The sequence below is a fragment of the Lathamus discolor genome, chromosome 7, assembly GCF_037157495.1.
Source record: "Lathamus discolor isolate bLatDis1 chromosome 7, bLatDis1.hap1, whole genome shotgun sequence".
In the NCBI taxonomy this organism is placed as follows: Eukaryota; Metazoa; Chordata; class Aves; order Psittaciformes; family Psittacidae; genus Lathamus; species Lathamus discolor.
The window spans coordinates 6363077-6378175 of NC_088890.1; the positions used below are offsets into that span (position 1 = coordinate 6363077).

General features: G+C 51.2%; 1 protein-coding gene across 1 annotated transcript; it reads right to left on the minus strand.

The window, feature by feature from the left end:
* Positions 1 to 6254: 6254 nt before the first annotated feature.
* Positions 6255 to 14477, minus strand: DUSP7 (dual specificity phosphatase 7). The gene is made up of 3 exons (XM_065687336.1): positions 13830 to 14477; positions 11131 to 11559; positions 6255 to 8654 (listed from the first exon to the last, which is right to left on the minus strand). Exons 1-3 carry the CDS (start codon positions 14239 to 14241, stop codon positions 8347 to 8349), a joined length of 1149 nt encoding a protein of 382 aa, XP_065543408.1. The 5' UTR covers positions 14242 to 14477; the 3' UTR covers positions 6255 to 8346.
* Positions 14478 to 15099: the final 622 nt, after the last annotated feature.

A 15099-nucleotide genomic window follows, 5' to 3' on the forward strand; every position in this document is an offset into this window, starting at 1 on the left:
CCAGTCTGGGGGATGAGGCTGCAGACACCAGACTTGATACAGACACTCCAAGAGGAGCATGGAAAAGGGACAAGATGGGGCTTTCCTGGCTACTGCTGGTTCAAGCCACAGGTAAGAAATGTCAATCCCATCATGTTGAATGGAAACTGTACCTCGGCAGAAGCGCTGAGTCTGTATCAAGAATGCACACTGGCAGACAGCAGCTTCAAACATGACTGGATTTGCTTCACTAAAAATACTGACATTTGTAAATCTTGCTTCATGAATACACACGCACTTCTCTCCACTTTTACCAGATTTAAAACTTGACTGGGAATTTCTCTAAAGCTGCCTGAGCAGCTGGCAACAAAAGAAAGCAGCAAGCTGGCTGCTCTGGGCTTTTTCTGATACAGTTTTTGTGCAGTTCAGCCCCTTATTTGGACCTCCCATCAGTGTGGCACCCCTCAACACTATTGCCTTCACCATGTTCTCCTGCAGGACTCCCTGGACTGAGGCAGACAGTAACTTTCAACACTAACTTTCACTAACTTTCAACAACCCTCCTGCCCTCCCCCCAAACCACTGAAGTCCATCCCTTTACAAAGAAAAACATGCTGCATGGACATAAATAAAAATCAGTGGTGAATTTCAGCTCTGAACTGTACTATCGGTGCATGTTTGGGCACAAGCAAGTGCCCACTGAAGTCAGCAGAAGTTTGGAAAGACAAAACACCTCCCACACAAAGAAGACACAGAGGAAGCAGTCAGAGCTGCAAGGCAGATAAGCCGCCTGTCAGAACAGGCTTGGACTGTCCTAGCAGTAAGATGCTGTCCAATGAGAGGGAAAGCTATTTGGGGAATGAATGAATAGTGAAGCTTCTTATTAAAAAAAATAATAAAAAAAACCCAAACAAGACTTTTCCAAACATCTCTCTCAGCTTCCTGCCAACTGGATCCAAAGCCAAGACATGCAGGAGCCTGCTTGAACCTCTAGCATAGGATCATTCAAAGGCTGAATGGGGGCAGAGGGAATGTGATGAATGGTAGAGAGGACATGGAAACAGAGCTGATGGCAGTGCTAATCCTTGTTCTGTCAGAGAAGAGGGCAGCTTTCTATGGGCTCAGCACCCTCAATTCCCCCACACTCTCGTTCAACATGCCACTTTACATAGCTCCAAGAGGATCCTGCCTAAACCGCTGCCTGCTCCAAGCAGCAGAGGATCAGCCATCCAGGGGGAGAAAGTGTCAAATTTAGAGTAGGACCCAAACTGCGTAACTGCAGCAGAGGTGTAAGCCTTCCACCAGGTACTGAGCACTTCACTGCCAGGACAGCATGGTAAAATGACAAGTCCAATTTAGAGCCACACTGGCAAAAGGAAGAAGAGCATTTACTCCAAACCCAAAGTCACAACCCCTCTAACTGTACCCCCCATACATATTTCAGTTCAAAAAAGCTCCCATACAAAAAAAAAAATGCTGTGCTTCTAACATGTTGCACCTGAAATCAAACCTCAGAGCTCAGCTTCTCACTGGCACAGGGCTTCACTAATGCCGTACCAGTGACCAGGGTCCTGCCAATGCAGCAGTCTGCTCCCTCCTACTTTTTTCAGGGTATATCTCAACAATTCACCTCTCAAAAGAGAACAAGGCAAAACCACAAGCCAAACTAGAGTCGTCCATTAGAAGAAAAGGAAATAAAAAGGCAACACAGACCAAAGAGTAAACTTCATAAAAACAAAACCCCAAATCATGAAGAATCTGCCCTTGAGGCAATGGTGGGAGATGACAGGAGCAGGGAGATGAGCAGAGTGCCTGAATGCAGAGACTTTCAAAATAAAACAGCGAGAACCCCAGCAAATGGCTTTACATAAGCCAGATGTTTCTCCAGGGAAAGAAGTAGGAAAATAAATAAATCTGTCTGGATTCCCCTTCCTCCACTCATACGTGGCTCCCTCATCAGATACTTCTTGAGGCCCTACATGGTCTTGGATCACTTGTAGCACTGAGCAGCACAGAAGTGACACACATCCTCCCAAATATTCCGATAGCACAGCTGGTCTCCACTTCCAACATGTCCCAGTATGTCTAGGCTCCATTCTCCTCCAGAAGGGCCTCAGCTTTGCAAGAGCAGCTGCCAGGTGACAGTACCTCAAATCCCAATTATTCAAAGACACAAAAATCAGGAGAGAAAACAGTGAAAGCAAATAAGAATAAATGCAGAACAAGCGCAAGTTCAGCTATGAGCACAACCAACCAGAAGGGAAAAAGAAAGGCCAAAGAGTGCTTGTGGTCTCGCCCAGCACCAGGCAGGGGAGGGGGGTCACTACTGCCCCAGCACTGAGGGGTCCCCATACCCCACAGATGCTGAGCACCAGCAGTCTGCGGCTGTACAGCCAGCCTGGGTGTCTGCACCTGCTGCATGCTTAATTCCCAACCCATAATTAATCCCCAACCCTTGAGTGAGCCATCAAAGCTGAACCACAGCTTCCGCCCTGACCCAGCTCCCAACCCAAAAAGCACCATCCCGACATGGCTGAGCACGGCAGCATGGAGGTGTGAGGGAAGAGCCCACAGGCAGCCAGACCTTACAGACCCACTGCGAGCACCTCACAGTCTCTGACCGCTGGTGCCAGTGCCATCAGGGCTGCCAAAGACTGCTGCGACCATTTTAGGCTGAGGGGTTCAGCTTCTTCACACAAAGCCTTCTTCTCCCCACTGTTTACCCTCCCACACCTCCTTCACAGGAACCAGCCACGATTCTGTACCACTGTGATGGCTATGAGTCTTTTGAAGTTTTTCTAGGCCACCAGTCAGGGTCTCCTCAGGTGCCACACGAGGTGACATAGCAGCTCCTCAGGTGTTTCGGAGATGAAGAAGGCAAGAGCAGAGACAAAGCCAGACTAGGAAGAGCAGACCATGCCCACTGGGGTACTCCTCCACTACAAGCGCTGCTGTCCCAGGCTTGTCCACCCCCGAGGGCAGCTGCGGACATGACAGGTAAGGGCGTCCTGTGGCGAGGAGGGACACAAAATGGCTGTCACAGCCCACCCGCGGAGAGCGCTACCCTGAGGTCTAACCGGAAGGGTCGTGCTGTGGAGAGAGGGGCACAAAATGGCTGCCACTGGCCGCCCGGGAGGGCTCTACCCTGAGGTACAATGCAGCATTGCTCCCCACTTCATGGGTTTACGCCAGTTTAGGGCAGACACCGCGCAGTTGCCACACAAACAGCTGTCTAAACAGCATGGCCCCCAGGAAGCAGGCACATCTGCTGCTTCATCATCACATCACTTGCTGAACCACATGTGGCAGCCTGGACCCCACACCGGGGCAGCCCTCAGAAGCTGCTTGCTCCCATCCTGTTATGGCGAGCCTCCTGGGTGCAATACAAGTGCGGTGATCCTGTGGCAGCTCTGGGCAGCCTTGCTAACAGGTCTGTGGGCCTGTGCTGCCGAGCAACACAGCTGCTCTCCCTACCAAGCACTTCCTCGGCCACTCTCTCATCCCAAATTACGTTTAGTCAGCCCAGCACTCAGACCTCAAGCATGATTAAGAGAAAGATCTGAGGAAGCACAGGAGCAAATGGCACAAAGACTGGAAGAAAGCCCACTTTCACATACTTTCTCTGAGCAGCCCAGAGCATGACTACCACAGCCCGTGCCAGTCGGGTGTAAATACAGGGATGTGTTGATTAACTGAAGTATTTACATGCCTTTGTCACACTGTAAATAGCCCGATTTGCTCACAGAAAGGATAAAAAAAGAAAACAACAGCCCACAAATAACCTGGTTACCTTGGAAATGTGAGCACCCAAATTCAGACGGGGGCATGAAGAGCCTGCTTTCCCACGTGCGTCTCTGCTTGATGCAACAGTGGGCAAGTTCAGAGCTGCAGAGGTTGACTTGCATCATGCTCAGGGCATGCTGGATGCCGCACCAAGAAAAAAGGGCTTAGGAGATGGGTTTCCCTTGGGACCCAAGCAAGGGAAAGAAAACTACAAGTAAACCCAAAGCCCCTTCCCTCAAGCTCATGTCCTGCTCATTGGGCTCCTGGTGCTGCCTCCACCAGTCTTTCATTCCTCCCTCCTGCAGCTGTTTGGAATGCACCTCTCCTGCCTTTGCGTTGTCTCTGTATCCTTGTCTATGACCACAAGTAATCCTCACTGCACGGCCCCAGGAACCTCCTCTTTGCTCACCCACTTCACAAGATGTCAGTCACCCTGCTCTCCTTCCCTCTGGCTGGGAGGTAGCCCAGAGGGAAGCAGGATGGGAAGTGCAGAGGGCTGCTGGAAGGTAACTTGCCAAACATATTGCCTGAGGGCTTGTGTCATTACAGGTGAAAACCTAGGGACAGCAGATCTCTGCGCCCAAGCAGATTACCTGGTTTTGTAGAGCAGAGCACCACAGAGCATCACACAAGCTGCTTGTCTGGACTCAATGGGTTAACCAAGGAGCTTTTCCCTGTTGCGTGTGGGAAGCCGTATCTCCTTGCCAAATTCCACCGATCTGAACAACCAGCTTTCTCACTCAGCCCATGCTCCTACACTCAGCTAGTGCTCGTGCCTGCCTCTGCAAGGGAGTGCAGACAGACCCCACGCTCTCTTTTCTCTGTAACTATTTCTCCAGCAGCATTGTCCCTTTCCTGATGTCAGTTCTTGTCTTCTCACTAAATTACAAGGCATCAGGTCTCCAAGGAAACCCCTCTGAGCCAAGAAGCATGGTGCAAGACATTTATAAAACACTGATGGCTGAGGACCAGCCATGCTGGCTGCTCCCTGCTGTCAAGGCCAGGAAGCTTGGAAAAGACTCCTTTGGGTCCTGGAAGAAAGAGCTTTTGCAGATGGCAGCATGGTTTTCAGACAAGCCATCTCCTTCCTTTGGCAACAGGGCTTTCAAGTGCTGCAGTGGTGGGACACTTACAATTGACTTGCATCTCCCAGGACCAGGTACCCATAGGGACCTGCCTGATGAAGAGCTGCCTGTACACCAGTTCGGTGGAACCGAGGCCGTCGCAAGCAGCAGCAGAGCTGTTCCAGCCAGCCATAACACAACTACCATGCAAATGTGTGTACAGAACTAATGCTAACTGCTAACATCCTATTCCAAAGAATCAGAATTAGCAGAAAATCCTAAGAGGAAATTAGATGGAAGCAAATATAGCCATACACCTGACAAGCTGTTCTACACTCCTTCAGTGCACAGCCAGCCTCCAGCATGGTTTCACATCTTCCTCAAGAGCTACTCTACCATGCAATTACAGGGGAAAACCTAAAGGTCTTCTTTTCCCTGCATACCTGGTAGATTTTCATTTGTCAAGCCACAAATAGGTCTCTAAATCAATACATAGATTCCCATCACGCAGTCAAGGAGTAAACAAACACACACACTCCCTTGGCTCCTGCATTAGCCTCTGACCACCTCCCCTGTTCTGCAGTGGGCTCTGCTCCTGCCAGCCTGAGCTCCTTCAGGAATAAAACTAGCCATCTTTGGTACTCAGGCCCTAGGGTTAGAAGAACAAGACAACACGTGCTGAGGAACTGAACAATTGAACAGATAGTCATTTCATTTCTTGCCATTTGTGTTAAAGCAAAAAATACTGGGGAAGAGGCGGAAACCCATTCCTTCCCAGCTACAAGCAGAAGCACGGGGAGCCACTGCTCCCTTAGCTGAGCTGCACTCAGATGCCTGGAACCACATTTCAACCTAAGCATCTTCATCAGCCCCTCCAGGTTTCCCACAAACCACTTGCATCCATGGCCTGAGGCTTGTCCCGTCGTCCCCCCACCAAGGATGCGGGAGGGGGCTCCCACGCTCCCTGGGAGACCCAGAAGTCACCAGGTGCCTGCCCACAAGGCCAAGACTTTTTGCTTTCCTAGTGAAATGAAGTCTGCTATCACAACAGTTGTGGGAAAGGCCTTTCCATGCCTTTGTAGGCCACGCTTAAACAGCGAACAAAAGTGTCTTTAGTTTATCTATTTATTTTTGGCGCAGAGGAATGGCTGGGGTGAAAGCCGGTCCCATTCTCAAGCTGTTCTTTGTTCTCTGGTTTATCCAATACCCCCTTATCCCTCTCCTCGCCCTTCCACCTCCCCCTCTCTATTTTACCACCGGTCTTAAAAATTAAGCTGTGCATGAAACCAAACACCCCACTTGAACACTGCCCAGCGAATGCTCTTCATGGTCACAGAAGAATACTAATCGACCATAAAAACAAGGGGTAGGAGAGCAGCAGGCCTTGTAAGGGCAGAGGCTAGAACAAGCATCTGACACAAACATCAGTTTTAAAGAAAAAATAATATTTATTTGCAATATAAACAAAGTCCCAATATTGGATCAGTATATATAGGGTCACTGATTTTCCTTCATAACTCAGAAAGCAGAACCATTCCTCACTAACAAGCTCTCACTTGGACTAATCAGAAGATGCATCTTTTTTTTATTCTTTTTTTTTCTTTTACTTTAAAGAAGAAAGACCACTAAGAGCACGGGAAGCCTTTACAAACCAGCTTAGCTGTAATGCAATACAGATGCACTGTCCAAAAATCCCTGAAAAAATAAATTCCTCCATGAGGTAAGATGCAATTAGGATATTCTCAGTTTTCTCACTCACAACTGTACTTACACCCATTCTCCCTTCCAATGACCCACGATCCCAACATTGTTGCAAACAAAACTCAATGAACAAACAAACAAAAAACAACCAGAAAACAAGAAAGAGAAGCTCATTCCAACATTCTGATAACATCTTTAACAAAAAAAGACCGGTTTCGGGATGTGACAGCGTCAAACATTCCTCCAGATGGATTTTTTTTTTTATTTTTTTTTCTTTTTCTTGAAAAAAGTACAAAAAATGGATATTTAGAAAAAAATCCGTGGCTTTTTTTTTTCTTTTCAGTTACATGAGAGTTAAGTGGACAGGGAGGGGGGAGAAAGGAGGGACTACATTGCAGCCAATAAAGAAATCTCCAAATCCGTTCTGCCCTCCTCCCAGAAATTATCACCACTTCCTCCCCTCCCAGCTTGGTATAAGGTGTTTGCCAAACACTAGCCAGAAATATAAACAAGTCTTCTCAGAATAGAAGGCACAGCATAAAGTTATTCGAAAGAGGAAGGAAAAAAAAAATCAGAACCTCTGTTGAAAGCTCCAATCATCTCAGAATTTGCCAGTTAATATATATATTCATATATATATATAAAAAAATTCTGTTACAACGCTCTCCTCATTTCCACATCTCTTCACTCCCCTCACACGCTCCATGCGTGACGATTCAGTCCCGTCCCGCTACACAATCCTCGCTCTGCTCCAGGCGCTCGCTGTGTTCCCCCCTCTGCCCTGCACACATGGGAAAGGATCGAGTGTGCACAAGAAACGCCAGCATCACAACTACCTTCTGTACTCAGGAAGCTGGAATGGTTTCAGGCCAGCTGGATGACGTTAAGTCAGTCAACAGGCAGCAGAGAATGAAGCTGGGCTCAGACATGCTTCTACCAACTCTGAAAGCTGCAAGAGTTTTACCTCTGGCAACAGCAAACTGTTTTTGGCAGAGGAGGCATTAAAAAAAGCTTGCGGCTTAGTCACCTTGGCTGAATCAGTGCAGAGTTCGTGATTGTGAGTGCAGGAGTTGTGAAGGGGTTGCGTTTAAGCCCAACTGGCCTTCACACATAACAAAGCTTCCTACCAGATGCTAACAACAACAGCAGCAGCATGTATCTCTCTCTGGAGTACCCAGTAATATGCCAGGACATACCAAGGCTTCACAAAGTGTGCAAAATGCATTTGGTCAATATAAACATTTGATTAAAAAAAAAAATAATAAATGATCAACCAAGAAACAGAATAAAATACTGGTTTTGCAACCTCGTCTGTACAGTCAGGAACTTACATATTTAAAAAGAGTTTGAACCCAAAGCTCGAGTAAGATCTACCTTTTTTTTTTTTAATCAAAAAAAAATAAAAAGTAAACTTGGGTTTTAAAACAGTCTTGGCCCAACACCTTTTGTTCAAGGTTTCCAAGTGCATAAATCTCCTCACTTTCCACAGCAAGCTAACCCCTGGTAGCTCTTCGCACATGTGCGTGTTCTGACAGTCCCAATGCACCCAGGAAAGCGGTTATTGCCGGTGACAGCTGCGTTCAAAACGCTGTAACATCGCCCATATTAAATAACCCCCTGTAAAAAGACTACCTCTTCAAACCACTTTGATCAGGATACTAATGAACGGCATTAGCCTTCGTAAAGCAGCGATCAGGCACCTCTGCCCAGAGAAGCTAGTTGTTTCAGAGCTGCCTGGCAAGACAGATACTTTTGTAAGAGTTGAAATGCTCAAGAGAAGCGATTCGATGCTCGAGTTCCCAACCAGGCAGCATCCCCTTCATGTGGACTCCAGAGTGTTCAGCTGAAACAGGTTGTGGTTGGTAGGGGTGGTGAAGTAGAGCTGTTCGCTGGGCGAGCGGTTGTCACAAGGGCTGTTGAGTCCCAGAGTCCTCTCAAAGTCCAGGAGCTGGCCCATGAAGTTAAAGTTTGGGGAAATGTTGGATTTTTTCCTTTTCACAAAGTCATAGGCATCATTCAGGGACAAGTTGAGTTTTTGCATCAAGTAGGCGACAGTGACTGTTACAGACCGGCTGATGCCAGCGAGGCAGTGAACAAGGATCCCACACTTCTTGGAACGGGCCTCATCTGAAACAAGACAAGGGGAAGGGGGAGTCTATTATTCTGCACCAAAAATGCATGGCTTTGGAGCAGGGCCAGGTGGCAGCTGCAAGCTCCCAGGACCAGGATGACTGCCAGAACTGCATCCCCAGCTCCTAGTGACAACATCTCATGTCCCTTTGACACCCACATCTCTCCCCAGAGGGCTTCTGAGATGTTCCCACTGCACAGTGAAGATGCACATCCCTGTTCCGCGCAGCAAAGCCAACCATCTCACGTGCTTGACTGTTATTAATCAAGCTTAGCAACACATCCCTTGCCTCAGGAGCATCAGTACCCTCTACTCAAACAGAGAAATGGAAAATCCCACAGACAGCAGGTGGAGCTGGGGACAACAGCTCCAGGGAGATGCTGGTGGTCAGGCACAGCACACCCACCTCGACAAGAACTAACTGGGGAAGGCTAGGCACTTGATATGGGGCTGCAGCCCAGCACCACACAAGCTATTTTCTTCTGCTGTTCTTGTCCTCCTTCCACTAGAAAGTTACATGAATGTAGTCAAAGGCAATTTAAGCAGAGTCTGAAGTGCAGGAACTTCCCTTATTGTGAAATTGTTCTTTAGGATCGACAGAAATGCACTTCACTACAAACAAACGCTTGTGCTGGAGGAGCCTCTTAGGATGAATGGTAACAGGGAGCAGGAATGCAGGCTGGACCAAAAAATGGCGAGAGAACAGCGACGAGATTTCCCCTCCCTTGCCACCGATTGAAAAGCACACACACACTCATTGTCTCTCGCACAGCCAGAACAGCGTGATCCCTTTATGAATCGACATCTTAGTGCTGAAAGAGGGACACGCCGCTGAGAGCACTGAATGCATGCAAGTACCCAGCACTGCTTACTTCTGGGCAGCCCTATTTGAAGTCAGTCATTTGACTGAGAGCTTGTCAGGGAGGGAGAGGGTGGCAGGAGAAAGAGGATCCTCAGGCAAAGACAGAGGTAAGACACACTCTGGCATCACAAGCACAGGGAAGGGCAAAGAAGACAGAGCCACAACAAAATCCAGACCAGAGCCACAACAGGTTTTCTGCCCCAGCCTCCAAAACCAGGCAAGAATTTCCAGTACAGCAGGGAATCACACACCCCCCTCATATACCCAGCCCTCCCCATTCAACATTTTTCTGAGACATTTTTGCTTTTCATCTGACCTGCGCCACATTTCTTGGTGTTTGGCTTTAGAGTGAGGTAATCCTCCATTTCCCGTCATTAACTGGAAAGCACAAGCGCAGTGTTCACAGAGACATCGGCTGACTGGAGCCGACAGATCCCAAATGCCTCATGCCAGCACCTCACCCCTGACCACGATCCATGAGCGAAGTGCAGACAAGACATCAGAGAGGTCCCTGCTGCCACACTGAAGCTACTTCTGACCACAATCATGTTACAGGAGGACAGAAGCTGGGGGCAAAGGAAAGCACATAGATACCAAGGGTTTAGGATGGCTGAAGAGCAGCTGAGGACCTGCCACTGCCCTGCCCCATTTCAGGCCTTACAGCACAGCAAGAGCATACAGCAGGGTCAACGAAGCAGCATCGAAACAGGCTGCACAGATTTCAGCCTGAAGGAAAAGGTCCCCCTCTCCTTTACCAGTACCAATGCCTTTAATCAGGTATTGAGCCATAGGCTTTTTAATGGTGGTAATGACTACCTGTGCCATTCATCCCTCATAAATCAGAACTGATTAGGCTAATGACCACCATGAGCAGACAGCACAGGTCATGCTGGAAGTGTACATCCCTATTCAGCCCAACAGACACTTCTCACAGAATAAGAAGCAATTTTTAAAGTCAGTGCTAACCTGGGAGAAGAGATCTGCCTCCCTGCAGCCTTCCCCCACGACCAGCCAAAGCCCTCTCAGGGGCTGTCTGCACAGCAGTTTTTCCAGCTGAGCTCTGCAGTGTAATTATAATCACTAACTCATTGTGTTGACACTTACCTTAGGAGAAGCATCCATACAAGGAGTTAGTTATGCTAGGGAGACTTACAGCAGGATTGCAACTAGACTAGCAAATCCCCGCACGAAAAGAACAGTCTTCCCCCCTCCCAGATTTTAACCACACTTGGGGCTATGGAACTGCTGGCGCCAGTCATGTTAATGCAATTCCCATCATCACTCTTTCCTCCAAGCAAGCAGGCAAAGGAGCTCCCCACCGCCTCATTTCAGCCATTCCACACAAATGAAAATACCATAGGAGAGCAAGAGACAGAGGGGCTGGTCTCACACCTGCAGATAACCTGAGGTTCTGTAAGAGGGCTGAATTTTGGAAGGGGAGGCTTTCCTGAACCCAGCCAGGTGACACACACCTGAAGTGCCACCTTGGCAGCATGAGCTGATGCTGTGCCCCAGAGAGGTGAGGCCAGAGATGAGCAACAGCCCTGGGAAGCAGCTTGCCACATTCCCAAGCAGTGAGTACAAAAAGAGATGTTCTGCCAACTACCTACCAATGAAAGCAATGGCCTCGGGAAAGAACTGTGAGAGGTTCTGGCTCCAGTGATCTGAGATGGGGATCTGCTTGTACTTGAACTCTCCGTCATGCTCAAACATGTTTGGCAGGTTGGGAGTTACATTCAGGATGTATTTAATGCCGTATTTGCCCAGGACGTCCAAGTTGGTCGAATCTTTGGCACAGCCCAGGTACAGGTAAGGTAGGATCTGGACCGGAAAGGCAGGCTGATTGTTAGGGATGGGGCTCCCATCCGACTCCGTGGCACTGCTGGGTTCCCTGTCGGATTCGCCATCTGAGCAGTCGGAGCTTATCCGCAACCCTCCCAGACCAAGGACAGATGCTGGGGGAGAGTTGCTGGGTGAGGAGCTGTCAAGGTTCGTCTCACAGTGCTCTGAATACTCAGTCTGAAACTTGTTAAAGCCACCTGGGAAGAGGGAAAGGAGAGAGGGGAGAGAGAGAGAGAAAAAGATGTTTTATTGTTCAGAATGGGAAGACCTCCTATGTGGACATATGTACATGTTACTTAGCAAGTCTGTGCCAGCAAAAAGGTCAGTACACCTTCAACTTCACACCAAAAAAGGCATCTCCCTATTCTCTCATCTTCCCTGGGCAGACTGCTACTGACCAAACAGGCCCCAAGAAACCGGTGTTTCTTACAAAGTTTGATATTGCTTGTGATAAATAAGGTTCGAATCTCAATCACAAAAGAAACAAAAGTCCAAAAATAAAATCAATGGCAAGAGACAATCTTGCCTTGTTCTGCTTCTCAGCAGCATGGGTCTGCGGCAGTTTAGGCAAGAGCTGTTATGCCACTTAGTCAGAAAAACAGAAAAGTATCTGCATCTAAAAAGATAAAGTAAGAACCACCACCACATACCCAGCCCAGGCAGTAAAACCCAATAAAAGCATTCTCCTACAAGAGGAATAAAGGCCTTAAGTTTTGCCAAAGAGTAATCTGCACACTACTAACAGATTTTGTGACAGAGCAGTGTCACAGGTTGGTTCTTCACCCAAACCACAGCAGGCTTGAGGAGGGATGGGACCCTTCAGGTCTGCTCCCAAGCTCTTCAGCTTCTCACCTCAATAGCTTGGGAAGGAAGGCAGAGCAGGGAAGCAAAAACCCCACAGATCTACCTCCTTTCCAGGCAATATTAAACCAGAGCTCAGCCATCGGTTCTGACACTGACAAATGGTTTAATTAGAAAGGCCTCCTGGAAACTTTGTTAGTGGGTTTGGTGGTTGTGGCGGGTCACTGAGCAGGACAGACAGCTCCTGCCACATCCATTCATGAAAAAGGCTCGTCCTCATCCTCCTCCTCCCTCCCTGCACCGCCAGACAGCGCCGAGGAGCCATTTTGGAATTTTAATTGGAAACATTTCCCACCGAGGCTCCTGGAAAAAGGCAGAGAAAGGGGCTCAGCTCCTCCCCTGCCCACGGGGAGAGCTTAGGAGTAACTTCAAAGCTGCTCCTTCCTCCCAGGATGAGGAGGACTGGGGAGAGAAATGGGAAAACAAAGCAAAGGAGCCACAGAGCCCACTGGGAAACCCCGAATCGGGATAGGATGGGGACTCACCCGCCGGTACAGGCAAGGAATGGAGGGATGGGAGGGAACGGGATCAACCTCTGTGCTTGCTTATGTATGTGCATCCCTCATGTCACCTTTTTTAAGGAGACTTGTGCTGTCAGCACAGCCCTGAAGGCTGGTCCCCGAATTCCTGCCTGTCTCCCTGTCACCGCAGGGGCTCCCCCGGCTGCGCTAAAGGGGGCTACGAAGCAGCAGCAATGCTTTTTAAAGAGCGGAAAGTGGCAACTTTCTTCACCACTCTCCCCACACACACACGCCTCCGCTCTCCTGTTATTCCTGCCTCAAAGCCGCCACCCAGCGACCGGACTGGGAGGATGGGAAGGGTCCCAGCAGCCCAGCTGTGAGCTCTGTTCAGCTCCCTGCGGGGGCCCACTGAGGTCTTTCCGGATGACCAAAAAAAACCCCAAATATACAAATATATCTACATACATATATATATGGGCATATATACGTGAAAACATTAAGAAAAACAAAACGCCCTCATGTAAGGGGATGTGCGGGCTGCGGGCCTGGGCTCCCTCCTCCTTCATCGTCCGCCCCGGGGGAGCAGCCGGGCTGCCCTCTCCCAGCCCCGCCAGCACTGCCAGCGAAAGAGGGATAAAAGCCCAAGCGCTCTCTCTCTCTCCGGAGATGGGGGGCACAAAATAAAACCAGGGAGGGCCCCTCCCCACCTCAAAAATAAACTGACCATCGCTTCCGGAGGGGCTGGAGGGGAGCCCAGCGCCGGGAGCGCTCGGAAGGCTCTCCGGGACCGGAGGCGGGGGGCGCCCGGCCGGGGTCGGCTCGGGACAGGGCAGCGGAGGGGCCGCCCCAGCGGCGGGGCTGGGGGCTCCCTGCTGCTGCTGCCGGGGAGGGGAGGCAGGAAGGAGCGGAGCGTTCCCGGCGCCTCCAGCCTGCAACCATTTTGTGCGGGGGATTAAAGCGGGATGCAGCGTGTGTGTGCGCGCAATACGTACCTAAAAATCAAAATAAATCAGGCGGAGGAAAAAAACCAACCCAGCCGCCCCCGGCCGCGCAAGGGATGGCGATGCAGGGGCCGTCCGGGAGCTGCGGGGGGCATGACGGGGACGGCCGGACAAGGGCTGCAGAAAGGGCTGGGGGCACCTCACCTTTCAGGTAATAGGCTTTACAGCCGTCATCGCGCAGCTTCTGGAGCAGGAGTCCCAGGACGGAGGTGGCGGCGCCGCCGTCCTGCCAGTCGGCGGTGGCCTCGTCGTAGAGCAGCACGGTATCGGCCTTGCAGCGCTTGACGAAGCGCTCCTTGTCCTCGTGGTTGGGGATGATGGAGCGGATGGGCAGGTTGCCCTTCTTCAGGCGGCGGAGCATGAGCCCAGGGATGGCCAGGTTGATGGCCGTCTCGATGTGCGAGCTCTCGAAAAGCTCGTGGGGGCGGCAGTCGAGCAGCAGCAGCGAGCGGCCGCCGCCCGACTCCAGCTCCTCCTGCAGCCACTCCGCGCTCTTGCACGGCATCGCCGCAGCCATGGGCGCCCGCGGGGAGCTCCCCCAGACCTGCGTTTTCATGGGGCTCGGCAGCGGCGGCCGCCAGCGCCCGGCCCCACCGGCCACCCACGCGGCGGCCGGACGCGGCTCCGGCTCCGCTGCTTCCTCCCGGCTCCGGCCCGCGGTGGGCTTAGCGCTGTGCAGGACGCGGCGCCGCTCCGTACGGCCGTGGGTACGCGCTGCCTACGGCCCCGGAGCGCGGCGGCCCCCGCTCTGCCTTACGCGGTGCGCCCCATCCCGGCGGCCTCAATTAAAGCCGGGCTTCGCCGGCGACTCGGCGTGTCATGCCTCGGGAGGCGGGGCGGGCGGCGGGGCCGGCCGAGCGGCAGCAAGCCCCGCCCGCCGCGCTGTGCAGCGCCTCAGCGCGGAACCGCGCACACGCACCGGGCGGGGCGGCCCCGCGCAGAGACTCCGCCCCCAGCCGCGCATCACCGCCTCCCGCCACGCCCCCAGCGCCAATGAGGCGCGGCGGCGGAAAGCGAGTTAGCCCAATATGGGCAGGGGGCGGGGCCCGCGCCGCGCCGGTGGCGGGGGCAGAGCGCGGGAAGGCGCGCGGCGGGCCGGGTCCGGCTGGGCCTCCCACGGCCTTCCCCCTGTTTTCGGCCAAAAGTGCAAGAAAAAGGACTGGGAGTGAAGCGACGCGCCCCGCAGGCAGGTGGTGCGGAGCCTGCGTGGGTCTTGAGTGGGTCATGCCCAGCCCTGCCTCGGCCTTTGACAGCAACGCACAGTTCCGATATAAAATTGACTGCCACTCATTAGCCTCCGGATTCACTTTCGTTCTCAGAATGAGCTTCACAACAGATTATTTTATCTGTGCGTGCTCGTTTATTTTTAGGGTATCTTCCCCATTGGTATCCACTACTAAAAATACAAACCTTT